This window comes from Leptodactylus fuscus, chromosome 6 (genome assembly GCF_031893055.1).
Source record: "Leptodactylus fuscus isolate aLepFus1 chromosome 6, aLepFus1.hap2, whole genome shotgun sequence".
In the NCBI taxonomy this organism is placed as follows: Eukaryota; Metazoa; Chordata; class Amphibia; order Anura; family Leptodactylidae; genus Leptodactylus; species Leptodactylus fuscus.
In genome coordinates this window covers 108,248,226-108,276,200 of record NC_134270.1, presented here as the reverse complement: position 1 = coordinate 108,276,200, position 27,975 = coordinate 108,248,226, and the positions used below count along the sequence as shown (strand labels likewise).

Genomic DNA, 27,975 nt, shown 5'->3' with positions numbered 1-27,975 from the left:
CCGTGACAAGCTGTCGGACATGTTATGTAGGACCTAACTATGTATCAAGTAAACTCTGTGTCTGACACTTTGCAAATAAATAAAAGTTATATACAATCTCACAATTACATTGTGTGAAAGTGGAATTTCTCATTCTTCATAAGCAAACAGTTGAATTATATACAGATAACAATGGGGATTTGTGTATGAGAGCTCAGGCCTTCTGTTTTCTCTTCTTTCACTATGAAACATATGTTGCCTGTTACCATATCTCCGCCATGTTTAGGGCATTTCATTATATTTAGCACATGTCACTGTTCTGTCACTCAGGCTTTCTTCGGAGGTGTCGCTATCTGTAGATAGGTCTCTGACTTTCTTTTTCTTTCTCCTGAGAGATTTTTTCGATGCTGACAAAGAAGAACATTATAGTGTCATTATACTTATCTTCATATAGTTTCATTGTTTTGCAGTGCTAATTATGTCCAACAGGTGGTGATACACATAAGCAAAACATTTATTTATTGCTGATATGTTGTGGATGATAATGCTATCCAGGGACATGTGACAGCATCAGTGTCGGACTGGGATTTCTAGGGCCCACCAGCGGAATTGTTTCTAAAGGCCCACTGCCAGGACCCCTGCAGATCAGCTGAACCAAGACATCATGGCCACAGGTAATAACATGCACCATACCGCCATACAATCTGCACTATGTAATCCCACTGCTACACTCTGTACAGCAAGCGAGCAGCGTAGCTCCTGGAATTGTTAACATTGCCTATAGCTGCACTGTCCTGGAAAAGCTGATCTGCAGAGGTCCTGGCCATCAGACCCCTGCTGATGTAATATTGATGGCCTGTCCTAAGGTTGTCCAGGAATTGGAGCAATTCATGTAGCAGAAAGGAGGTGTAAAATAAAAACAAAAAAAAAAGCAGCATACTCAGCTGTCCCCAGCACTTCGTTAGCCTCAGCCTTAAAGAGGACCTTTTATGGTCCGGGGCACAGGCAGTTTTATATATCGCTGGAAAGCCAACAGTGTGCGGAATTCAGCGCACTGTTGGCTTTCCCAATCTGTGCCCCAGGTAAAGAGCCGGTACCATAGCGCTTTACAGTCAGAAGGGCGTTCCTGACAGTCTGTCAGGGTCGTCCTTCTTCAAAGCAGCGCCTATCGCGCTGTACAGTGTGAGCGGGGAGGAACGCCCCCTCCCTCTTCTCATAGTGCTTGTCCATAGATGAGTATTATCAGGAGGGGAGGGGGCATTCCTCCCCAGTCTCAGAGCACAGCGCTATAGGCGCTGCTTGTACAGAAGGACGTTCCGGACTGACTGTCAGGAACGCCCTTCTGACTGTAAACAGCTACAGTACCGGCACTGATAGCTCTTTACCCGGGGCACAGATTGGGAAAGCCGACAGTGCGCTGAATTCTGCACACTGTTGGCTTTCCAGTGATATATAAAACTGCCTGTGCCCCGGACCATGAAAGGTCCTCTTTAAAGGGGTTGTCTGGTTGTATTTTTTTTTTTATATGGCCAGTTCACTGGTCCCTCCCATACTTTATGGAGACCACTAATGGGCCCATTATATTGTTTAGGGGCAATGATGGGAGAAAACATCCTGTGGTAGGGGGGCAGGAATTAGTGGGGAATATTAAAGGGGTTGTCCAGGCTTAATTTTTTTTTTTTAATGAAAAACCCCTTTCATATTTCACCAATGCCCCATCCACTTTAATGTACCCTTTGCAGGATACTAGTCCCCATCACTGTCCCCACACAATATAATGCCCTTATGCGGGGAGGCAGTGAAGTGGGAATTGTATGAGTGCGAATAATGAAGGGGACACTGTATGGGCCATAAACTGCAACAATAACTGCATATGTACTGTACTGTATAGTGCTAGTGATCATGCCCCCTAGTAGTACAGAGAATTTTTTCTTAACTTAGGGAGCCTTCACACAATGTAACACTGCGCTCATTCTAATCATAAAAACACTTTCAGAATGAGCGCATAAAAAGCAGCTACCATTGACTTGAATGGGTGCCGGCATACGTGCGCTCCCCATTGAAACCAATGGGAGGCTTTTTTCCCTATGCTTTCAATGTATTACGCGCATAATGTGAATGAGCTCTTATCAGTAATTGTACTGACTGAAATGGAGCTTTTGAAACATACTAAAAGCATTTAAGCATTGCTAATTTTATTTTACCACTGTCCGTGTACCTGGCTAGAACCAACAGATGTTGCCATCTTCATTGGGTTTAGCACAGCCTAAGCTGCTATTTTCCTTGGTCATGTCTTACTATATGAAGTAGCCTTTAATTCTGTGTAAATGTCTGGGAATTCACCTTTTTGTAAAGTGTTACCTTCAGACAGTCTCTTTTTCCAAGGGGCTTTATCTGGGTTCCTCTCATTGGGGTAATTGTCTGCTGGTGTTTGCTCTGATCTTTCAGTTTCTCCCTGTAAAACAGAGATGAATATGAGATCTTCTTCTGTGCTCATAGACATTAAACACACATACACACCACCAAGGGCAGATTATAAAGAGGGGCCCAGCAACAAGGAGCTGCTCATTTGCCCCCATTATAATCCAATTATAATTGGGATTGCTTGAAAATTGACCTTATAGCTGTCTTCATTAGTACCAGCCTTTTTTTTTTTAACCCCGTCCCAACCCTTTTTGAGACCTATTGCTGCGATCAATTTCTAAATGCGTTTTGTTTTATTTTTTTAATTAAATGGTAAAATGGCTGACTTTTATCTTCTGACTTGTTTTATTGTGAATAATCTAGGAATGTAAGAGATTTCAAAATCACTGCATTCTTTTTATCTTTACATTTTACACAGCCCAACTATTTTGGAATTGGGGTTGTACATAAAAATATACACACAATGTCTCATACAGATCCAAAGTATCACCGACACAATGGGACTGTCCTGGATACAAATCCCGAACCTGTTGTCCTTAGACCCATCCCCTTTCCTTAGGTCTTGTGAGCTGGAGACCCAATGAATCTGCAATAATTATGTCCAGTTTTGGAGGAGACATAGTCAGTGCTGGCAGCAGGTGGCAGCATCTCTCATCTCTGATAAGAGGATATACCTGGGAGAAGCTTACTATGGCTTGCACCAAGAGAGAAGTGGCAAATACTTTGTATATTGATGTATATGGCAGCACTGTATATGTGTGGGCGTGCGTCAGGTACTTTGTAGGCTGTGTGATGTGGCTGGCTCTTTGTATGGTGTACTGTATAACTATTAAAAAAAAACAGAAGCACCGTAATAAAATGAGAAAACTTAATTAAATATATTCATAAAAGTGATTAACATTTATAACCATGTAGGACAGGGGGAACAATACTTCTATAGTAGTACTGGTGGTGGTATTGGTGATTCAATGAGGAGTACACAGGGAAACACATGGTAGTAGGTGTTCACATTTTTGCTATACTTACATTGGGCCATGGTCGATTACTGTTCTACTTTTGGGTGCCTTTGTTGTTGGCTTTGAACAATAGTATACTTACCTGTTTCTTGTACTACACCACCACATGGGCTTTCCATTCATTATTGCTAACACCATGCGTTTCCCTGTGTAATCAAATCAAACAGGCTTTATTGGCACGGCCGAATAGAAATTTGGCATTGCCAAAGCTAGTAAAGTGTGTGTGTGTGTGTGTGTGTGTGAGGGGGGGGACGACGACTCCTCATTGAATCACCAATATCACCACCAGTACTACTATAGAAGTATTGTTCCCCCTGTCCTACATGTTTATAAATGTTAATTACTTTTATGAATATATTTAATAAAGTTTTCTAATTTTATTACGGTGATTCTGTTTTTTTTTTTACATCGTTATACATTACATGTGTCAGCCATGTTGTATCCTGTGGCATGTGACTGCACTATACATAAGGTCGTGTGGCAGGCACTTTGTGTTGTATGGGATATGGCTTCAGTCTACATGGGGGTACATGTGGCAGACTTACAGCTGAACCATGGCAGACGTGGCCTTGTATGATGTGTCTTGTGACTGCACTTCATATAGGGGAAGATGGCACACTCTTTCTATACTGTGGTGTCTTTTATCTATGTGAAAGTTGTGAGGGATACACACATATACACTATGCAATATCTTTATTCCAGACCTCACTGTCTGATGTGTCTGATCCTTCATCCATGACTTGTGGGTAATTCTCATCTCTCATTTGTTCTTCATCTTCATCTACTAACACATAACAGGAAGTTAATACAATTCACTTTGCAGACAACAAGCAACAGACTAGGGCAGAGATTTTGTTGCACTGACAATGAAGCGTGTAATAATAATTAGAGATGAGCAAGTAGTTAAATATTCGATATTCGTTTCGAGTAGTCCCTCAATATTTGACTACTCGAATCGAATATTGAATCCTATTATAGTCTATGGGGGAAAAATGCTCGTTTCAGGGGTAGGCAACATTCGATCAAACTGAACTTACCAAGTCCACGAGTGAGGGTCGGGCTGGATTCTCCGAGAAGTCTTCTCTGCGCAGCGTCCCCGCGTTGTCATCCAGCAATGAATTCACTCTGCTAGGCATCGGGCCTGGGCAGAGACGACTGCGCATGCCCGCGCTACAAGAAAATGGCCGCTTACAGTCAAAGCGGCCATTTTCTTGTAGCGCGGGCATGCGCAGTCGGCTCTGCCCAGGCCTGATGCCTAGCAGAATGAATTCAGAGCCAGAAGACGCCGCAGGGATGCAGCGAGGAGAAGACTTCTAAAGGTAGGAGAAGAACCAGCGTTGATTGGCCGACTGTATAGCATTCAGCCAATCAATGCTGGTTCTGCAATGAATTTTTCCATTCGAATAGCGAGTGGTACTCGATCGAGTACGAGTATTTTGAATATCGTAGTATTCGATCGAATACCTACTTGATCGAGTACTACTCGCTCATCTTTAATAATAATACATTACTGGTCACATGGACTATGCAGAAAGGAATGACTATAATATCAGCAGTCACCTGTGACATCATTAGACTACATCATTGCACTTATGTTTCCCACTGGCTACTTTGTACATCCCTATCTTCTTATTTACTCACCTAAGTCTCGGTGTCTTTTGTGCCCCTTTGTTATTTTCTTTGTATTAGACCATTCTCTGTCTGAATGAGAAACCAGATTGCAGTCCTAAAGACATGAACAAAAAGCTGTAAAATATCTTATTTTAGATTTCTCTTCTAAGAAAATAGCGCCTCTGTTGTTCATGGCTGTTTCTGGTATTGCAGCTCAGCCCCTTCGGCAATAGCATATACAGTGCTTTTATACAGCTTGCCCTGATTTTGGAATTTTAAAAGTTTCTATGTGATGTGGAGCTAGGAATCGGTGTCATTGCCACTAGGGACCTAGGAAGATAGCTAGGGGCCTAAGTAGTAGTAGGTGCTACAGATACAACAAAGTTTAACTTGACAGTGTAGTTTGTGGTGTAAACAGTGTAGAAGTCCCAAGGTGCTGTGATCAGCAGGGGTCCCAGGTGTCGGACTGCTACTGATCTCTTATTGATGTACTATCCAGAAGATAGATTATCTGTTAACATGAGTTTAACAACTACTTTAAAGGGGCTCTATCAGCAAAATTATGCTGTATGAGCTCCACATATGCCTCAATAGCCTTTAAAAAGGCTATTCGGGCACCGCTAATCTTAGGGAGCCTTCACGCACAGATCACATTGAAAGCAATAGGTAAAAAAAAGCCTCCCATTGATTTCAATTGGTAGCGCACGTATGGTGGCACCCATTCAAGTCAATGGGATCTGTTTTTTACGCCGCTCACTGAGAACGAGTTTTATGTTCAGAATGAGTGAGCGTAAACTCCGTGTGAAGGCTCCCTTATTTTAACACCCCCCGCCCCCGCTTTAAAATAATACACTAAAAACAAATATGCAAATTATACTTACCATGCACGGTGGGCGGTCATGCACTGTACGATGTCATCCTGCTGGCATGCCTGCCTCTTCTTTCTTCTTCTAGCGATGCCCTCCAGTCTTGGCTCTTCCATGCCTTGATCTTCTGTTCTTCCGGAATGAAGAGGTTCGCGAGCGTACTGCGCATGCGTAGTTCTAAGGGGTACTTACAACTGCTACAAAAAGTGCCCCGGCGCGTGCGCAGTAGCACTCCAGAGGGAGCACTACTGTGCACGCGCGTGATTTGAACCAAACTCGACGGAAGAACAGAAGATCAAGGCGGGGAAGAGCCAGGACTGGAGGGCATCACTGGAAGAAGAAAGAAGAGGAAGGCGTGACAGAAGATGACGTCAGACCGTGCACTACCGCCCACCGTGCACGGGAACTATAATTTGTATATTTGTTTTTAGGGTATTATTTTAAAACCGGGGGGGGGGGGGGGGAGGGGGTTAAAATAAGACTAGAGGTGCCTGAATAGCCTTTAAAAAGGCTATTCAGGCATATGTGGGGCTCATACAGCATAACTTTGCTGATAGAGCCCCTTTAACTCCATCAAAATCAATACGTGGATGTAATGGACAAACAACAACTTACAATCATTTTATCATTTGTGTCTTCTGCTTCTTTGCAATGGTCCCCCTTAGAGTCCAAAGTGGTAACTTCCAGCCTAGTTCCATGTATGTGGTCAGAGCACGATGCTTTCATGGGAGGGGAGGTGTTATTTTTGGATGTTGGACTTGGCACATGACCATCATAACTGTGCCTTTGTTCGTTCTTCAGGTCATTTCGATAGGTGTGCTGATTTCTCCTGGTGTCTGAGAGGTCAAGTGGTTTATCTGGAGCCTCCTCTTGTTCCTCAGTTCTTGTCTCGCCTTCTGCATTCTTCGCTTCTTTCTCTTCCCAGTCTTGTGCCCCTTCTTGGCTATTTATATGCTTGCTGTTCCTCCAGTGTGCACTTAACACCTGTAGAAGAGACATTTCCTTGTCTTCTTGGCTTTCCCTTCGCAGACATTTAGGGACATCTCCTCTTGAATTTGGTGTCCTAAGTCCTTGGCTTTGCTTAGTTAATAGGTAATGAAGTTTTTCTCTTTGAGTTACCTGGTTTATTCTGTTTTTCAGCCCTTGCTCTCTGACATATAACATAGCTCCTTGTAGCTCTGCCATTGCCACCTTTTCTTCCCAATTATCTTCAGGTTGTCTTCTTTCTAAGGGAGTCTCCCGCTGTTTGTCCAATACAATTTGAGCTGCCCCCTCATTCTGAAAACCAGGAACATGTTGTGCCAGATGCTTTTGGACATAGTGTTGTTTCAAGAAGGTGAATTGTTCTTCTGAGAGAACATGTTTTAAGGGTTCAAGCGGGAAAGGTCGACCACATGTTTCTACTGTATGCTCCTTGGAATTTCTATGAATGGAAAGAACCTGTAGTTATCATAAATGAATGGCCCAATGAGCAATTGCTTTGTATTAGAACTAACTGCTAGAGGTTGGTGGTCTCCAACAGTTATAAAAGTACAATTCCCAGCTGTTATTGCACACTTTGTGACCAATTTATTAAAGGGGCTCTATCATTTGGAAGTCACCGTTTGAGATAGTGATATGCCCAAATAGCCTTTAAAAAGGCTATTCAGGTGCTGCTACTAGATTTTGAAAAGACCCCCCCCCCTTTTTTTTTACATATCAGTAAAACCGATGCACCCTGGGCATTCCCCAAGCCATCGTGCACCCCCCTGCATCATACCTTTGTAACACACCTCCTTTGCTTATGCTCCTGTGATGCCCTCCTCCTCCGTATGTGTAACCACCTCCATTCTCTGTAGTCTCAATCCTGCGCTTTGAAATCTCGGGCATGCGCAGTAACGATCCCTTCTGAGCGCTACTGCACATGCCTGAGCGCCATTTTCTTGTGGACAATGGCAGAAAGCGCACAAGAAAATGGCACTCGAGCATGTGCAGTAGCACTCAGAAGGGAGCGTTTCCGTAGATATAATTGACATGCTGCGATTTCCAAAACCACACCAGTTTTGAAAATCGCGGCGTGTCTGTACGGTGGTTTTTACTGCAAAGTGGGCATGGGATTCGCTAAAATCCCATCCACTTTGCCTGTACTGTAAAACGTTGCAATTTTTCCCGCAGCGTTTCCAACCCGTGGGGCCCCGGCCTTAATCTCCTGGGCCGTGAAGGTCAGCCTACACCCTTCCACCATTAATAAAATGCTGACCGTGGGGCAACATGAACGTTGCTAAGTTTTTCTCCAAAATTTGCAACTTTTTTATGTCAGAAAACTGGCATAGAGTCAGTGTCAAATTCATTGCTTTTAATTTTGCAAAATATTTATAGCTATTGTTTGGAGACATCTACTTTAATTTAGGAAAAAAGACTTCTTAGCTCTTCTGACATGTCTGGTAAGTACTACTCTTAATCATGAAGTAATAATTCTGAAGTATCTTTTTTGTGGCATTTCTCTGTTATAGCAACTAGAAATTTATGGAAATTTGAGGACTAGTTGTTACTAGTGCACAGTTTGACACCACTTTCCAATCAGTCCTGACTGTAAGAAACTGTGTAGTGACACATGTTATATCTACATGCTGTGACCCCCCTCCTCGTGTCCTACAACCAAGTCGGCTGTATTATTATTATTATTATTAACATCACTCCGCACAGAGAACTAAATGATCCTGCAGTGTGTCTGTGTTTCTTTCTTTTTTAGTTGCTCTGATTCCTAGGATTTCTCTATCTGCCATGAGCTTGTATGTGTTTCTCTCTTGTTATATACTACTGTACCATCTATGAAACTGTATCACTGAAATTTCCCCATTGTGGGACTATTAAAGGAATATCTTATCTTATCTCTTTGACAAAGGAAATGTTGTTCAGGATGAATAGCACAATGCAGAGTTATGAGAAAAAATACTAGGGAATTGTTTTATTTTATGGGTCACACATCACCTACTAGGTCAGACATATTAGGAGAGTAGACCATTCCATTTGAAAATTCTATGATACTAAGGGGCCGTTCACACTACCGTCGGACATTAGCATCGGACACTAGCTGTCTCCGTGACATTTTGCATTGATTTAAATGGACATCGGGTGCGTTCTTTTACTGTCCATGGGTGTCTTTAACTGTCTGTTCCCAAAGATGTCCGACTTTTCAAGCGGACAGCAAAAACCTACATGTCGGGTTTTGCTGTCCGCTTGAAAAGTCGGACATCTTTGGGAACGGACAGTTAAGGACACCCACAGACAGTAAAAGAACGCACCCGATGTCCTTTTAAATCAATGCAAAATGTCATGGACACAGCTAGTGTCCGCTGCTAATGTCCGCACAAGATTTTTCCCGGACATTAGCAGCGGACACTAGCTGTTGGACACCAACGGTAGTGTGAACGCTCCCTTAGACTTATGCCTGCACCATATTAATTTATTACACAGCCTCAACAAGTATATAGTATAGCTACGTCACAGCTCTATATAGAATCTTCATTCAACTAACAAACTACCCTATGTAGCCATGTAATGCTATCCTATAACATACACATACAGTATCACCATACAGGGAGAAGTACACTTACAATTCATGGTTGGGGTTACGTTTGTGGATGGGTGGTGATTGCACACTTTGTCCACTCTTGGCTCCTGGTCTCATTACAGCAATGGTTCCATGAAGCTGATTGGATATTCTTTGCTGGTTTTGTGTACTTAGGAACAGCTTTTGCACCCCAGACATAGTCTGGAAAAAAATATACAGTGAAAATAATACTAGGTCTAGCCTAAAGGTATCCATACACTCTATGTTAAAGTTGATGAAAATGGAAAGTTTCACCCATAATGACCATTTGTCAGCTGAAATTTAACAATAAACAATAGTGTTTGCTGATCAATGACATATTGCCATTACATTGATGAGCAAAAGGGTAACAATTAGAGATGAGCGAACAGTGAAATATTCGATATTCGTTTTGAGTAGAGCCTCAATATTCGACTACTCGATCGAATATCGAATCCCATTACAGTCTATGGGAAAAAATGCTTGTTTCAGGGGAAACCACTATTTGTGTTTAGGAGGAGCGCTGTGCAGTTAAAGCACACGGACCCCATTATAGTCTATGGGGTCCGTGCACTTTAACTGCACAGCGCTTGCAGTTGCGCTGAAAAAAAGTAAGCTCCCTCATAACCGCAAGCTGCCAGCTCTCCCGACTAGCAAAGACCAGCCTGCAGCAAATCAACGCTGGTTCTGCAGCAGGCTCATCCTTGCTAGTCAGAAGAGAGCTGGAAGCTTGGTGTTACGAGGCTACTGACTTTTTTGTCATAGTAATGCATTGACCAGCGTTGATTGGCCAGTGTACAGCATTCGGCCAATCAACGCTGGTTCTGCCGTAGGCTCGTCTGTGAGGAGGCGGAGTCTAAAATCGGACAACAATGGAGACTGCTGTGGTCCGATCTTAGACTCCGCCTCCTCACAGACGAGCCTCCGGCAGAACCAGCGTTGATTGGCCGAATGCTGTACACTGGCCAATCAATGCTGGTCAATTCATTCCTATGAGAAAAATTCAGCTCCCTCATAACAGCAAGCTGCCTGCTCTCCTGACTAGTAAGGACGAGCCTGCTGCAGAACCAGCATTGATTTGCCGAATGCTATATAGCATTCGGCCAATCAACGCTGGTTCTGAATCGAATATTTACTGCGAATCGAGTACGAATATTTTGAATACCGTAGTATTCGATTGAATACCTACTCGATCGAATACTACTCTCTCATCTCTAGTAACAATGTTTTGAACTTTTTACTTTCAGGCTCCATATCCCACCATCCACTACAGCTTAGAACATAAGACTACCATCATTTTATAGATAATCATCTTTGCTATCTTATATGCAAATTTGACTTGAGTTATGCAGATTATCATGTACCTGCATTGTTACTGTTCTGCGCCTAGTGGTGGAAAAATCTTTTTCTTCTTGTATACTACAAATTACAACTTATTCTCGCATTCCCTAAAAGCTCAGTGTGTTATTAGGTTTATTCCCAAACGAAAGGTCAGTGGTTCAAATCGAGATTCAGCCATGAAGAAGATTTCCCAAGAAAAGAGAAACAGCATCATCTATCTCATAGATAGAGATCTCTTGGCCAAGAATATTGCCAACTGCATCATGTGACAGTTGGAAGAATACGAAATGAAGTCCGTCCATCCATTCAAAAGCCAAGAGGTGGATGTCTAGGTAAAATATCAGAGTCAACAAGTTGCCTCACCACAAGGTCTATCAGTTCTGGCACGGCAAACACGGCGTACTGTGAAATTTGGTGGAGGAAGCCTGGTGATATGGGGTTATTTCACAGCCAAAGGCGTTGCATACTTACCGTATTTTACGGACTATAAGGCGCACTGGACTATAAGGCGCATTGCCCATGAGCGCCTTATAGTCCGTCTCGGTTCATATATAAGGCGCACCGGACTATAAGCCGCAGTTCGGTGCGCATTATATGTTATTGAAAGCGGCGGCAGGCAGACTTTGCCAGCGGCCGCTTAACCCCCCGCGTGCCAGCCGCTTCTATTGGAAGCGCTCGGCAGGCGAGGAGGGGCTCTATCAGCAAAATCATGCTGATAGAGCCCAACCGTAAAAGTTAGATTAAACTACCCCCCCGTTTTAAAATAAAAGCCTGAAACAGAATGTGAAACTTACCGAGCGGTGCAGGGTGGGCGGGCATTCAGGCCTCCTCTTCCTCCGATGTTCCGTCCTCCTTCTCCGGCGCTCGCGATCTGATAATGGCCTGGGCGCATGCGCAGTAGCCGTAGTAGAAGCATTATGATATTGCGCATGCGCCCAGGCCATTATCAGCGAGCGCCGGAGGAGAAGGACGGAACATCGGAGGAAGAGGAGGCCTGAATGCCCGCCCGCCCTGCACCGCTCGGTATGTTTCACGTTCTGTTTCAGGCCGGCGTGACAGCAGGGCTGCCGGACACTTCCTATTCATTTCTATGGGAGCCGGCATGCGAGCGCTCCCCATAGAAATGAATGGACTGCTTTTTCCATTCATTTCTATAGGGAGCGCTCGCATGCCGGCTCCCATAGAAATGAATGGGAAGTGTCTGTCCATTCATTTCTATGGGGAGCGCTCGCATGCCGGCTCCCATAGAAATGAATAGGAAGTGTCCGGCAGCCCTGCTGTAACGCCGGCGTGTACGGCTGTGATACACGCCGGCGTTCCGTAGTGTGAATGCACCCTTACAGTGCCTTTTATGTATGTATGGAAGCGGCACGCAGACTTTGCCGCCGCTTCCATCCATATATAAGGCGCACCGGACTATAAGGCGCACTTACGATTTCTGAGGAAATCGTAGGTTTTTATGTGCGCCTTATAGTCCGGAAAATACGGTAACCAGGATCACTGGTGGTCGCAATACTGAACTACATGTGAGTATCAAACAAGATGAGTTGCTTTGTACACTTGAGTACTATGAAAGGGCAACTTAGTGTTCCAGCAGGAGAACAACCGAAGCATACGTTGAGATAAGTGAATAAATGGTTTAATGATAATCAAGTAGATGTGCTGGATTGGACCCACAGTCCCCGAACTTCAACCCAATCAAACACTTGTGGGTAGAGTTGAAGAAAAAGCTGTATTTGTATCCAAGTCAGCTGACCAGTATACACTAAAACATTGTGAACATTTAGAATTGACCTGGGATCAGATTTTACTCAATACATGCTTGAATCTGATTGAGAGCATGCCTATAACAATTCAGCCATGTCGAAAGCCAAAGGTGGATTTACAAAATACTAAAATATAGATTTAAAAAAAAAACAAAAAAAAACATTAACAATACAGTTACAAAAATCTGCATAACTAATCATATGCTAAATAGCTGTAAGACAAATTTATGTATGAGATAGCCAAAATGTTTGTCCATTAAAAAAGGTAGTCTCAAGTTCATAGCTGTAGTGGATGATGAGATATGAAGCTTGAAAGTCAAAAGTTCGAAACATTGTTACCCTTTTGCTTGTCAGTGTATCTGGAAAGTCCTCTGTTTTCAAAATTTTGACCCATAGCCAAACAAGAGGTCTTTCATTCATAAACCATCTTAGAATAAGTCATTGATCATGTATGGCCAGTTTGAGCCACTATAATGGCCAATGTGGAACGTGTATGCCCATCTTAGTTGAAAAAACTCAGACCCGATGTTTCAATTAAAGAACCTTTCCCCTTAAGGGTATGCCCTGTGCAACAACACCATCCACAGGGCAGACTACACCGCCAGTGTTCTCACTGACCCAGTGAGACATTCATTGATTATTGCCTGCTCTATATTACTGGCTGTGTGGTAACTGCATGGCCAATTACTAGAATCAGACAATAACTAAATATTATTTTACTATGTTCAGTACAAACACCAGCGGCCCTACCCTGTATTCTGCCAGAACCGCTGGGTGTGACAGCACCCTAAAGAAAGTCTTGTATTTAACCATTCTGGTCCTAAAAGATTACAGACCTGCTGGGTAAAAGCAACTAAAACAGCCAGGAAGCCCACTATACATTGCCTATCACTATTCAAGGGTGCATCAATGGCCCTGATGGCTGGGGCACCGTGGTTTATTGATTGATACTTGGGCATCAGTAGAAGGTACAATATAGGACTCCAACAAACCAAGGGACAGCGCTGAAGGCAGCCATTACATTGTGACACAGACCCTAAAAATATATACTGTAAATCTGCTGTTTTCTATTCCTTCTCCTGTGTCACTCTGTGCTGTATGACATTCTTATCATGTGATCAGTTGTGATGAGTAGTTCTATAAGTCTAAAGTGATAAAGGGGAGTGGGTAATGAATGAGAAAAATCTTATTACTGATTCTTGGTGGTCACACATATCATACCATGTCTGCCTGGCGAGCTTCATTATCCAATCCTTGTAAATGCTTTACTGCTGGTGACAGTCTTAAGACAGCTGAACCTGTTTCTGGAACATAGAATCAAAGAATTATATCAACATCAAATGCTTTTCAATTTGAGATATTTATATATTAACAACATACTGGTATTGTTGGCAAATTCCATTATGGAGGGAAATCAACTACTACGAACATTGGAAGACACAAGGGTCAGGCATGTTGGATTTTAAAATGCAGGAAGAAGCAGTGAGAGAAATATCTGGCAGCCATTTACACCAATAGATAGATATCTAAAGTGAATGATTTAAGCAGCCCACTACTTTCAACGTATCTCAGATGAATTCACCAGTTTTGTTGGGTTCAGCCAACCATGTAATGTGTATGAGACTTATTCTCAGCCTATGAAGAATGTCATGGAAGGTAAAGATCAGGCAGCTGGACAACAAATTGGGAACCTACTTTAAATTCTGTATTGTAATATTCTCCATAGCCTCACTTATATATGCCAAGTATAGTATGTGTATGGTATATGTATACCAAACTGGTATGTGTTTTATGGTAATATATGACTGACCTTCAGGCACTTGACGCTCTGGAATATTTTCTGGTGTCTCCCTCTCTTTGTTTGTCTTTTCGGAGCTGCTTTTCTGATTTGCGAGCCCGGGGTGCTGTACTTCAACGGTGACATCATTTTCTGGGGTATGACTTCTGGATCTGCTTGTCTCACTAATAACATGGAATAAAACAATACAATGTATCTTTGTTTCTTTTATTATGTTATTATATTATATTTATGTTACATTGTTATGTTATATGGTATTTTTTTATTGCATAAAATTATCACTGCATAAATATGGACAATATCACTGTGACTAATGTGTGATGCTTTGGAGCTTTAGCTGTGACTTCAGTGTCTATCTATGGATTATGGTACATTGTTTATAATGTTTGCAGGTTTCTTGAAACTTCTTTCACTTTTAGGAAACATTGAAGTTGTGGTACTGTGGTCAACACCATGAAGCCATAGCTTAAAAATCACTTACAAAACTAGCAGCCACAATTGGGCTATGATGTCTAAGGATGCCAAATGTCCTCTGTATCGAATAAAAAGACCCTAGTGTCATTAAATGCACATGGTAGGTGAGGGCTCTAGTACAGTTGCTAGGTAAGTAAATCAATTGTAATTAACTGGAGCAATTACTACTGTGTTTCTTCGAAAATAAGACCTACCCCGAAAATAAGCCCTAGCATGATTTTTCAGGATTTTTGGAGTATGCTTGAGATATAAGTCCTACCCCGAGAATAAGCCCTATCCCGAAAATAAATAAGTATATCAGAGGCCTACTAGCAGACAACTAGAAGTGCTGGCGAACAATAGGGCAACTCCACCAAATATGGAGGGTGTCCTCATTGGTTTGGCACTGGGTTAGAGTTAGTATGGTTTACAAATCCCTCTCCCAAGCTGTCACAAAGTCCAGTTTAACAGAGGCAGGTGGAGCATTTACCTCACTCTAGAGTCTAGTTGAAGAAGAGGGAGCCATTATCGGTTGTCCTATAAAGACATAGCCTTTCAAAAGTTTGTAGTCTGGACTGAAGTTGTAGTGGGTGTTATTGTTCACAAAAATTTTTAAAATATGGTTGGTTGAAAAGGCTTTGAATGGAGGGAGCACATTGAATGAAATAATCCGTGGGATGACATGCTTACCAAGGAGGAAGTCATTAAGGAGCCTGAATCTAATGTGTCTCCACCAAGCAAAGACCTCCAGGAAAAACGGGTTGCATAAGAAGGGGAGTAGGGGCGAGATAGGGTTCTGCAGACTATACCGGCATTTCGTTTTCTGTCATCGCTACAATATGTAACCAGCGACCCTGGCATCAGGAGGGAAGTGGATAGATAGATAGATAGATAGATGGATAGATAGATAAATTGCGGAGTCCATTTCCAAACATTTCAAGTACTTTATTCAATATTCAAGTTAACGCTTTGAAGTCACAGGGTTGAAGTGCTAGCACATACAGTCAACCTCCCCAGGCCCTATGTCCTTCCAGCTCTGTTGTACCTCCCCTGGTGTCTGTGACATCACCACTACACCGATGCAATGTAAAGGAAACTTCAGTCTGAAGCTGAGTGTACGTTCACCTGTGCTCTGTGGCATAGTTTGGGCTACATGCATACATACACGCTGGTCCGAACTATGTCACAGAGCATCTGAAGTATGCTTTTTCATCTGGTTCCTTAACTTGTGCATGCTTCACTGGAGACAGAAACATACAAGACCACCATCCTCCTAATACATGGAATTCCCACTGTCAGACATTCATGTTGTGGATCTGCATGTTAGAATACCTCTTTTATAAATAGAATATTTGGTAAGATACAGGGGCGGATCCAGGGCCGGGTGAGCCGGGCAACCGCCCGGGGCCCCGCGCTTAGCGGGGCCCCGCGGCGCGGCCGGGACCTAACAAAATGGTCCCGGTCGGCATGTCCCGATTCCAACTGAGCTCAGCGTTAAAGCAGCTCCTGCTTTAACGCTGAGCTCCGGCATTTGTAGCCGCGATGTGATGACGTCATCACATCGCGGCTACAATATGTGTATGAGGGAGAGAGCTGCAGGGGAACGAGGAATGGTGAGTGAGTGTGTGTGTGTGTGTGTGTGTGTGTGTGTGTGTGTGTGTGTGTGTGTGTGTGTGTGTGTGTGCGCGCGCGCGCGCGCGCGCGCGTGTGTGCGCGCGTGTGTGTGTGTGAGAACAGCATGACACTAGGGAAGATGGAGGGGGAGAACGGCATGACACTGGGGCAGATGGAGGGGGGAGAACGGCATGACACTGGGGCAGATGGAGGGGGATAACGGCATGACACTGGGGCAGATGAAGAGGGGGAGAGAACAGCATGACACTGGGGCAGATGGAGGGGGAGAACGGCATGACACTGGGGCAGATGGAGGGGGAGAATGGCATGACACTGGGGCAGATGAAGAGGGGGAGAGAACGGCATGACACTGGGGCAGATGAAGAGGGGGAGAACAGCATGACACTGGGGCAAATGAAGGGGAGAGAACAGCATGACACTGGGGCAGATGAAGGGGGGAGAATGGCATGACACTGGGGCAGATGAAGGGGGGAGAATGGCATGACACTGGGGCAGATGGAGGGGGAGAATGGCATGACACTGGGGCAGATGAAGAGGGGGAGAGAACGGCATGACACTGGGGCAGATGAAGAGGGGGAGAACAGCATGACACTGGGGCAAATGAAGGGGAGAGAACAGCATGACACTGGGGCAGATGAAGGGGGGAGAATGGCATGACACTGGGGCAGATGAAGGGGGGATGACATGACACTGGGGCAGATGAAGGGGGGGGAATGGTATGACATTGGGGCAGATGAAGGGGGGAGAACGGCATGACACTGGGGCAGATGAAGGGGGGAGGACGGCATGACACTGGGGCAGAGACGGGGGAGAAATGAAACTGTGGGCAGATAAAGGGGGAGAATGGCATGAAACTGGGGACATGAAACTAGGGGTAGATGAAGGGTGTATATGAAAATGGGGGGGAGATATAATTTACGGGTGACTGTAGGAGAATTATACTGTGTGGAATCATATGAAAATTGAATGAGAATGGGTGGAGTCAACATAAAAGTGGGCGGGGTCTAATTTGCTGCAGCGTGCTGCGCGCGCCGCACATTTTGTTCCCTCTTTCTGGTCTTCAACAGTTGGGAAGTACAGGTTAGAAGTGCGAGACCCCCAGTAAGTAGGGCCCCGCCAAAGTCATTTGCCCAGGGCCCCGCAAACCCTGGATCCGCCACTGGTAAGATATATCTGCAGTGGTTTTCTCTAAAGTATTATAAGGGAAGAATTATAACCAACTGAATGTGAAGTAATACATCTACCTGGTTATTAATGAAAATGTCTTTGTTGCTGAAAGCAAAGTGATCAGACTGGAAACAAACACTGGCCCATTACAGACTGGAGGAACCTGTTAAGCATAAATCATACACACCCTTTTTATTCCTATTATATGCTAACATATGGATGTATTCCAAGCAGTTTCTCACAAACTACTGAGCTATGTCCAGAATAGCTAAGGCTATAGCATTAGGACAGACCAGTATACCACTATAACATAGAACAGATATGTGTCTCACTATTCCCTCTTGTCTGTTCTGTTCATGTATTGGCTCTCAGTTCCAGGTACACAACTAGGAAAAACTGGGCCCCAGCAATCTTACAACTGGGCCTCCCAGCCCCTTATGGTGTAATACTCTTTACTGGCCTCAAATGCTATAATGTCCATTTTACTGGAATGCACATGGTATAACACTTACTTTCCTGGCCCACACATAATATAAAGCCCTCTTTCCTATCTCCCACATGGTATAATATCCCTTTCCTGGCCCCCACACAGTTTACTGCCCCCTTTCCTTGTCCTCCACATGGTATATCTCACCCTTTACTGATCCTTCATGCCGTATATTGTTTCTTTTATTAGCCCCTGCACACTATATGGCTCCCTTTATAGACCCCCACATCGTGTAATGCCCCCAGTACTGACCACCACACATATTATACCGTCTCTTTATAGGCTCCCACACAGCATACAACCTGCTACATTGGATCCCACACATTATATTGCCTCTTTATTGGCCTCCATACAGTATACTGCATCCTTTATTGGCACCCACTAAGTATACTGCTCCTTCATTGGCCCAATACATTAAGTGCCGCCTTTATAGGCCCCATATAGTAAATGCCCAATTAACAGGTCCATATAAGTAAATGTCCCCTTTACATAGTCCCATATAGTAAGTGCCCCTTTACAAATTCTAATTAGAAAGTTCCACCTGTACAAGCACCCAAACAGTAATGCCCCCTTTACAGGCACCCACACAATATACTTTCCTTCATATTGGACCACACACAATATACTGCCACCATACAGTGACTTTAGGCCACCATAAACTGCTTTACTCCAGCAGGTAATGGCTGGTATTCACTAACCCATCCTTGCTCCTGCCTGGGACTCCTCTGCTTCATAGAGGAGCTAGACAACAGAAAGTTACCATTCTGTATTTCTTCCAAAAAAGGGAACATGGTTCTATGACTGCTACAGCTGTAGTTATACCAATGTGTGAACAAAACAGTGTGAGCCTGGTACTGGCCCACAATGGAGAGGTATTTGAGCATTAATCCCAACAATAATCAAGAGAGAATGTCTGGAACACCATCCCCCCCATTGTTTATCCAAGCAGCATATATATAATTTTGGCAGTGCCTGGTTGTAATCAATTCACTAACAATAGTATTAACGATAATGGAAAAATGAAAATTCCATATTGGACATAATTAATAAAAGCTGATAAGGTTAATAAAGTCCCCGTGGTGCTAGGGCAGATGTCTCCAATATATGACTGTCCAGCTGATACAAGCGGCCAATATCTAGCAAACACAAGTGGTCTTAAAGGAAACAGGACAACCACAGATTAGAGACCATTGAGGTAGAGCATCCATTTACATTGAAGCACTGTAAACTCATATTATACCTGGGATCAATCTCCCCACATTTGGCTTTCCTCAGCTCACCCATCAGAGTTTTGTTCTCTTCCTTCAACATATTAATTTCATTGGCTGCAAAAGAGAAAAAAATTGTGTTAAAGTACTAATTCTGTCCATTGCACATTCACACTAAAACACTGTTTGTCTACCCAGGATGCCATTGATCAAGCATGCACTGAATTCAGTGTGAAATCTAACCACTAAGATAACAGCAGACAGTAGGGAATATGCATTTTTCTGAAGCCTGGGTGACTTTGTGACTAAATAAAAGCATCGTAGTTACAAAAAACCCACTGCTACAGCTTCTAGACCACATAACAACATATTCCCATTATCAGAACAGGAGGCCCGGAGAACAATAGGCTCTTATGGGATAAAAACTCAATGAACTGTGATAGAAGAGAAAGAAGTCTTTGCATTCCTTTTAAGATACATACATTAAGTATGTAGTCAATCTAAGGTTGGCCATAGACATCAGATATTTCTCACCATCCTCCCCCTATAAATGTATGTTCCACTTTGCTAAGTGTGCTTGTGTTCTCAAGGAAGATGTGGGAGGAAGTCATTACCAAACACTGGCAGTAGCTAACCCCCCATCTTCCAAGGCAGTAGATGTCTCACCAAAAATAACGTGATCTGTCAGCTTATTTCTATCTATATTAATCACAATTTCATGCTCTTATTTCTAAAATTAAGATGTGGATTAGTTACTGTTCACTATCATTAGTGGTGAGACTTGTCCTTTTCTGATTAGCATAGTCACATTGGCGCACACTTACTTCTGCAGCTTTAGACTGTCTAGTATAAGTTTCTACCACCTATAAGACTAGGTTCACATCTGAGCTTGACTGCTAAAGTAGCGGTTACCAGCAGACCCCATATAAGATAATGAGTTTCTGCCGGGTGTCCACCATATTTATACTGAAACCATCGGAGAAAAAAGCCCTCCGCACAGGATTTTTCTTTCCAATGATTTCTGGCAGTTTGTGCGGTGGTGCAGATGTGAACTTAGCCTTAGATAACTCCATGCCAGGAATTTGCTGAAAATATTGCTGAAATTCTGACACATATTGTCACGTATTAAGCCATGCCCCTTTCCTGCTAAATCACAATCCATTCCTTGAGAGCCATAATAAATATGGTGGCCAGCAAGTAAGACAACTTTAGTTCAAATTAAAAGTGTTATTGCCACGAAACATATTTATCCTGTATCCATAGGGTAGAGGACTAATTGCTGATGTGATCACTTAGACACCCACCAATTCTGACTCCCCTCAACTTCTGTTGTGAATGCAGTTGTGGGAAATTGTCTAAACCCCTGATGCCCACAGACACACCACTACTCCCATTCACTTCAAGGGTGAGCAAAAGAAAGCCAAAGTACAGCACTCATCTATCTCTGGTGCTCTCATTGGACTTAAAGAGGAGCAGGGGTGCATCTGTGTCCACCAGGGGTTGTGACTGCTTTTCCCACAGCTGCATATACAGCAGGGTTAATACACCCCCTATCTAGGATTGGTGGAGATCTCAGTGGTCAGACCACCACCATTCAGCAATTTGTTTCATAGCATAACCTCTTCAAGTCAAAATTCTGGTGTATTTAACTTCTAAACCTGTTCCAACGTTTATATCTCTATTTAGAAACAATGGCCTTGAATCAGTTTGCCTATAGTAGTAATATGTCTTTGTGTACTGTATGGCAATGCTTATTTATAGGCACTTCATCAAATGTGACCTGTTATTACTGGTCCTTATCAGATAACTTACACTACCAAGTATAGTTCAGATATTCAGGTATGTAACTCTGGGTTTACTAAATAATGAATACTGTTACAACTCTACTACTATACTGGCAAAACCAAGGAGAACTGTGATATGTGCATACATGTGCCAGTAGATGGGCTGACCACCTTAAGGGGATTCCAAGATTAGGAAAACATATCTGTTAAGAGATGAGATATAGAGGAGAAACAAAAATGTCAATCTAATTGAGGGTCCAAATGTTCAGACGTTCAGAATGTACTCACTTAGAGATGAGATCTGTTGAAGATTGTGGAAATGACAGTTTTCATATTCTTGTTGCTTCTTCTTTGCTAGTTCTTGGGTTACTGTGCATCGGTCGCACAGACCAGCTCTCAGCCTGAAAAATCACAGCAAAACATGTAAAATCTGATGCTAAATATTAATAACTTTCTCTTTCTTTCTTTCTTTCTTTCTTTCTTTCTTTCTTTCTTTCTTTCTTTCTTTCTTTCTTTCTTTCTTTCTTTCAGGTTCATATGCAAAGAACATTAACAAGCAACTGGGACATCAAATAAGCGCAACACTTAGAGTACTGCCAAAAATGTGAACAGCCATTCAGCAATATGAACAGTGAACTGTAATCTCACCTGTTTTCAAGCACCTTAATATTTTCATTGAGAACTTTTTGCTGTTCCCTTAGTAAGTGGTTCTTAGAAAATAGCTCCTCGATCCTTTGTGAGTCTCTAAATTCAATCAAAAAGTCAAATCACTTATGACCACTCTTACCATTGTCTGTATATATACAATACTATATGCCTAACTATTGCAGATTCAGCCAACACACCATGGCCATCTGTACAATTATCATTGCTAATTAGTCTTATTTTATAAGATAAAACAAGTGACATTTTGTTGTTAGGTAAAATCATTTTAAGCGTTAAATGACGGAGATTTTTAGGAACCGTAAAGGGATCAAACAGTATGCCTGCAATGCTTTTTTCTTCAGGCAGAGGGAGTGGGAGGGTTTCTCTGAGTCTCTGATTGGTCTTCAGTTTATATATTTAGATTGTATTAGTGTCCAATATAAATAATATCCGTGGGTTTCATAAATCAGCAATGCATGGTAGCTTAGAGAAATTGTGGGGTTACTCACCGACACTTCTCCATTGTTAATTCTGTGAGCTTTGTTTGCATACCTGAAACAGAGAAGATCTCTTACTGGGAGGGGGAAATAGAACACAAAAGTATCACAGTATCGCATATATAATACACAGTCATTAATACAAATCATGGAAGTGATTACCAAGTATTCAGTATATCATGATGATAATATATCTATGTACGATCAATTAAAATTAAAAAAAATCTCCAATACATTTTCTATGGATTATGATTGGATTGTGCCTCATTATCTTCAATGATGGTCATATCATGTGTATGATCATTTGTAGACAGGTTAATTGTATAGTCCATACATATTAAAATGTCCAATAATTTATGGTTGCCCTTTATGATATAAGTTAGGTGAGTATATTTTGTACAGGTAGACGTCTGCAGCATTTTTCTCTCTTGTTTATCAAAGGAGTGGTTAATAATTAGAGCAACAGCATTGTTGCTGCGAGCCAGAAAGACGGCGTAACCTTTAAAGAGCGTATTACACATAGCGCTCTGTCATTTACCAGACACCAGTTATGAGGATTATTATTGGACATTGTAAGACTTTTCTCACTGCATTATTTTATTTTCATCAGAATTTCTCATATTTTCAATGACATGAATAAAGTGAACTGCAGTTTTGTCATTAGCAGTACTGGAATGGTAATAGGACCTCATTTTAAGTAAATGGGATCTCTCAGGATTGTTGAATTCATCATAGTTGTCCTGACTCTGTTCTGAACAACATCTATGAAGCTACCATAACTATGAAAAACTGAATCTGATTCTTTATAGTCGAGAAATAAGATGTCTATGTAATAGATTCCTGTATGGTTTTTAGAATAGGGAACTACAGTGTTCTTTAGGACAACTTTAGGTAACTTGTTAGTGCTTGAGACATCTGCCTGTAAACACCAGAGGTACTTTTGCACTTTCATTGCAGAGAAATCTTATAACTTGTGGGAAATAATTACGAAGAACAAATCACTGAGTTGTCTTCCTTGTCAAGTTGATAAAAATTATTTGTACCGTATTTTACGGACTATAAGGCGCATTGCCCATGAGCGCCTTATAGTCCGTCTCGGTTCATATATAAGGCGCACCGGACTATAAGGCGCAGTCCGGTGCGCATTATATGTTATTGAAAGCGGCGGCAGGCAGACTTTGCCAGCGGCCGCTTAACCCCCCGCGTGCCAGCCGCTTCTATTGGAAGCGCTCGGCAGGCGAGGAGGGGCTCTATCAGCAAAATCATGCTGATAGAGCCCAACCGTAAAAGTTATATTAAACTACCCCCCCGTTTTAACATAAAACCCTGTAACAGAATGTGATACTTACCGAACGGTGCAGGGCGGGCATTCAGGCCTCCTCTTCCTCCGATGTTCCGTCCTCCTCCTCCGGCGCTCGCGAACTGATAATGGCCTGGGCGCATGCGCAGTAGCCGTAGTAGAAGCATTATGATATTGCGCATGCGCCCAGGCCATTATCAGTTAGCGAGCGCCGGAGGAAGTGGTCAGGACATCGGAGGAAGCCTGAATGCCCGCCCGCTCACCCTGCACTGCTCACCCTGCACCGCTCGGTAAGTTTCACGTTCTGTTTCAGGGTTCTGTTTCACGCCGACGTGACAGCAGGGCTGCCGGACACTTCCCATTCATTTCTATGGGAGCCGGCATGCGAGCGCTCCCCATAGAAATGAATGGACTGCTTTGTTCCATTCATTTCTATGGGAGCCGGCATGCGAGCGCTCCCCATAGAAATGAATGGACTGCTTTTTTCCATTCATTTCTATGGGGAGCGCTCGCATGCCAGCTCCCATAGAAATGAATGGGAAGTGTCCGGCAGCCCTGCTGTCACGCCGGCGTGTATGGCTGTGATACACATGGCGTTCCGTAGTGTGAATGCACCCTTACGGTGCCTTTTATGTATGTATGGAAGCGGCACGCAGACTTTGCCGCCGCTTCCATCCATATATAAGGCGCACCGGACTATAAGGCGCACTTACGATTTCTGAGGAAATCGTAGGTTTTTATGTGCGCCTTATAGTCCGGAAAATACGGTAATCAAAGTTTCTTAGGAAAGTAGTTTGAAGATTTATGTGTGAATTGTCCCATATTGAATACAACCTAGTGGCCAGTTAATGTCCCCAAAGAAACCTCCAAATAGGGTTGTCTTATTTGTAATTTTTTTGGGTATCTTAGATGTACCAATGTTTTTTATTTTGTTTGTTTGTTTTTCTTTGTATATTGTGAGCCCCATTTAGAGATCACAATGTGCATTTTTTTCCCTATCAGTATGTCTTTGTAGAATGGGAGGAAATCCACGCAAATACAGGGAGAACATACAAACTCCTTGCAGATGTTAATCCTGGCGGGATTCGAACTCCAGGACTCTAGTGCTGCAAGGCTGCAGTGCTAACCACTGAGCCACCATGTTGCCCCACATACCAATGTTTTTTTAGAATAAGGATGCCCACTGCAATGTCCATGGTGTATAGTGTTAATATCTTTTCTAAAAGTATATTCTTCTGAGATCAATGTGTTAGATCTGCCAATACATGGTTCAGGTTTCAGAATACATCGGTTTCTTTTACAACGCTTGCCAATATCTGTAATGACTGCTTGAGTTATCTTATATATAATATGGGCCATCATGTATTATACAGCACCAGCTTGCATACCTATGGCTTTTGAAACTCTGTGCCACACACGTTGATAAATGTCTGTTCATTACTGAGAAAATATTCTATGCCTTAACAACCTGTGACACGTGACAAACCTGTCTGTCGGGTTTCTGGCTTTTTACACAATTCCAACAGCTATTTGCACTTCAACTTAAACTGTGTTTGTGATCTAAGACAATGTGACATTGAAAGAAGTCCCAAATACTTGTTAAATTCCATGTCCCTTGGTGTGATCTGAGGTTACGAGATGTCTGGTCACACATCAGGCCATGGTGGGTTGAAGGGATTTTGTTACAGTTACAGTGCCAATATGAACATTGGATAGGCATCCACGTATAGCATAGTAAAAGAAGTCCTATAGTCATCTTGAAGCTGCTCTAACAAGACCCTGGTCAAGCTGGAAAAGATGGTCTGACCTGAGAGATGCCTAGAGCCCAATTGTAGAAATATCCTGATTATACATGGGGGTGAAAGTACCATCACAAAATGGTTATCTCTCTATGTCCCAATAATTTCCTAGAACTGTACTGCATCTATATGACTCTAGACCAGAAAACAGAATCATAAAATTTTAAATGAGCCACATAAATTTTATCATGTTCTACATTATAAATTCTAAATAGCTGCTGTATGGTTCTAGAGTGTGAAAGCCTGGAGACAATTTGTTAGGTTTTTCAGTGAACCATGGCGTCCACATTGGAACAGAGTTGCTCTACAATTTAATAAATATTGTAATATACTTTATTAACAGATTTTGGCTCCTTTCTGTGAAATCCTGCACTGAAATCCACTTTGTTTCCCTGTTTGTTGCTAGGTGAATTCTTATTTGTGACTGGAGTTCGGTGGGTAGGGTCAGGTGTAATGCAGAAATCTGAGGATGGTGGGGGGTCACGTTTAATAACATAGAACATTTTGGTGTCATATGAAAGATGAGATTATTGGCTTTCACATGACATCAAGAGCATGGTTCTACTTGTATTATTTCCAACAATATCACCAGTTGTAATCACAGTTTAGGACTGACAGAAGCTAAATATAAATAAACCAATCCTATCTATTGTTCAGTGTTCTTTGTTATAAAACGCCTGTGATATATCTATTAGAAGTGACCTGTACTCCAGTTACAAGCAGTGTATAGATCTTGACTAGCAATGTATAGGTAAACATAGTAGATTTCAGTATGGACTATCTGAAAGCAATGCTATGATAGAGGGGGAGAAACTGAGCTCTGTGATATATAGGTTCATAGGGCTTAGAGCATTATTCCTAAGTAAAAAGCAAAGTAAATTCTGACAGGGCTCTCAGGGGATACAGTAGGAGTCCTGCTAACCATACCCAAACAGATATGCTTCAATAACTTTGTAATGAAAAGGTATGCAATTGTAATATACTTAGCATTTAGTTCCTCTGCTTGCTGTCAGTGAATGGGAAATATTCTTGAATTTTGTCTTTTAACACCGGTGATGGTGCCAACACACGACAGCAACATTAGACACTATTTTGGCAATATGAGGGCATTGACAAATGTCTTACGTATACAATGTGCTTTAATCCTTCTTATTTCTCTGTATTTAATAGAACTGAGAATACCTGCGGGGATTCACATCATGTAGTAATATACAGTACATGTGACACTGTATTAAAGATGTCAGGATTAGGATGCCCATCTGCTAAATGGATAGACAAAATGTGTCTGAAGATACCCTAAGCCAGGGGTAGACAACCTTTGGCACTCCTTCTGTTGTCAAACTACAACTCCCAGCATGCATACGTGCTCTGCTGTTCTTGGAACTCCCATGGAAGTGAATGGAACATGTTGGGAGTTGTAGTTTCACAGCAGCTGGATGCCGAAGGTTGCTGACCGCTGCCCTAAACCAAATGTGTATGTGTGGAAAAATATTTTTTAATTCTCACAGCCTAGGACAGTGGTTTACAGCCTGTAGATCTTGAGTGGTTGCAAAACTTCTACTCCCACCTGCAAACTGGTGGGAGTGCTAATTTTGGTCACAGGTTGGAGACCACAGAATTTTGGGAAAAGTATGGATGTACTAATAAGTATATGATTCGATATAATAGACGACTGAAGCCACAGAAACACCAGACTGCAAACAGCATGTGACTGAGCGGAGAGGCAAGTCTACTCATGAGATCTTCTCCTCCGACCTGTCTCAACGCACAGGAAAACAATGCAGTCTCACCACTGGCCATACTAGTTTAACCAACACAGCCCATTACACTCTCTCTTTCCCAGGACATTTTTCTCAAGGTTCTCTAACGTGTCTTATCCTGTCCTTGAAAAACAAGACATATCATTAATCCTGCCTGAAGCTTCAGAGATGATTCTGAAACTTTTGAATGAAATTGTAAGATGGTATTAACAAAGTTTATACAAAATATATATTCAGAGAATGGAGGCGAATGCGGTTCCTTGCAGAGTGGGTGGGAGCACTGCCACTATACAGGGAAATACAGTGAAGGGGATGCAGCAGATTCATTGCTGTGGTCTGGTCTCTACATTCTCAGCAGAACTAAGCAACTTTGCAACTAGTGTTAAAAAAAGTAATCTTTCTTTTCTTAAGAACCTTCTAAGAGCAGAAACAGAGGCAGACAGAAAAGGAAGAAGATATGGCGGCAGGATCAGACTACACAGAAACATGCAGGGGAGCAAAGGGAAGATTTTTCATGAGACTCTGCTCCATTTATTTTCCATACATTGCAACAGAAAAAAAACACTGAAAAAGTATGCATGTCCTTTGAATAAAATGTTAACCAGAATTAACATTTCCCAAAAATATTATTAAGGACTTCCTGCCTCTTTGAAGTTCATTCAGGTTCATAGGTGTTAGCAGGAGGTAATTGTGAGCTGTGATAACTGTACTGTAATGTCTACTATATCTAGCCTTACCTAGTACTTCCTTATCATGGATCTCCTTTAGTCTGTGCAGAGCTTCCGCAAAGTTTTCATTCGCCATATTGCCTCTTGGACACGCCACACTTTACGTCCACAGATTCAAGGTTGTAACCATTCATTTGTTG

The 27,975-nt window shown here is 42.5% G+C and overlaps 1 protein-coding gene across 1 annotated transcript; it reads right to left on the bottom strand.

The window, feature by feature from the left end:
* RBBP8NL (RBBP8 N-terminal like) lies at nucleotides 1-27,975 on the bottom strand. Its single transcript, XM_075277007.1, has 13 exons — nucleotides 27,845-27,975; nucleotides 22,261-22,303; nucleotides 21,755-21,850; nucleotides 21,395-21,507; nucleotides 19,355-19,439; nucleotides 14,385-14,536; nucleotides 13,796-13,878; nucleotides 9,493-9,650; nucleotides 6,512-7,319; nucleotides 5,061-5,145; nucleotides 4,124-4,200; nucleotides 2,341-2,434; nucleotides 1-386 (listed from the first exon to the last, which is right to left on the bottom strand). Exons 1-13 carry the CDS (start codon nucleotides 27,909-27,911, stop codon nucleotides 262-264), a joined length of 1,986 nt encoding a protein of 661 aa, XP_075133108.1. The 5' UTR covers nucleotides 27,912-27,975; the 3' UTR covers nucleotides 1-261.

What these genes read in the sequence shown, in the direction of transcription:
- RBBP8NL (XM_075277007.1), bottom strand. Translation starts at nt 27,911, where the DNA reads ATGGCGAATGAAAACTTTGCGGAAGCTCTGCACAGACTAAAGGAGATC. An exon ending in CAAAAGACACCGAGACTTAG is followed by an intron (nt 4,201 to 5,060) that starts GTGAGTAAATAA and finishes ATGTGTTAGTAG; the next exon opens with ATGAAGATGAAGAACAAATG. An exon ending in CAGACACATCAGACAGTGAG is followed by an intron (nt 2,435 to 4,123) that starts GTCTGGAATAAA and finishes TCTGTTTTACAG; the next exon opens with GGAGAAACTGAAAGATCAGA.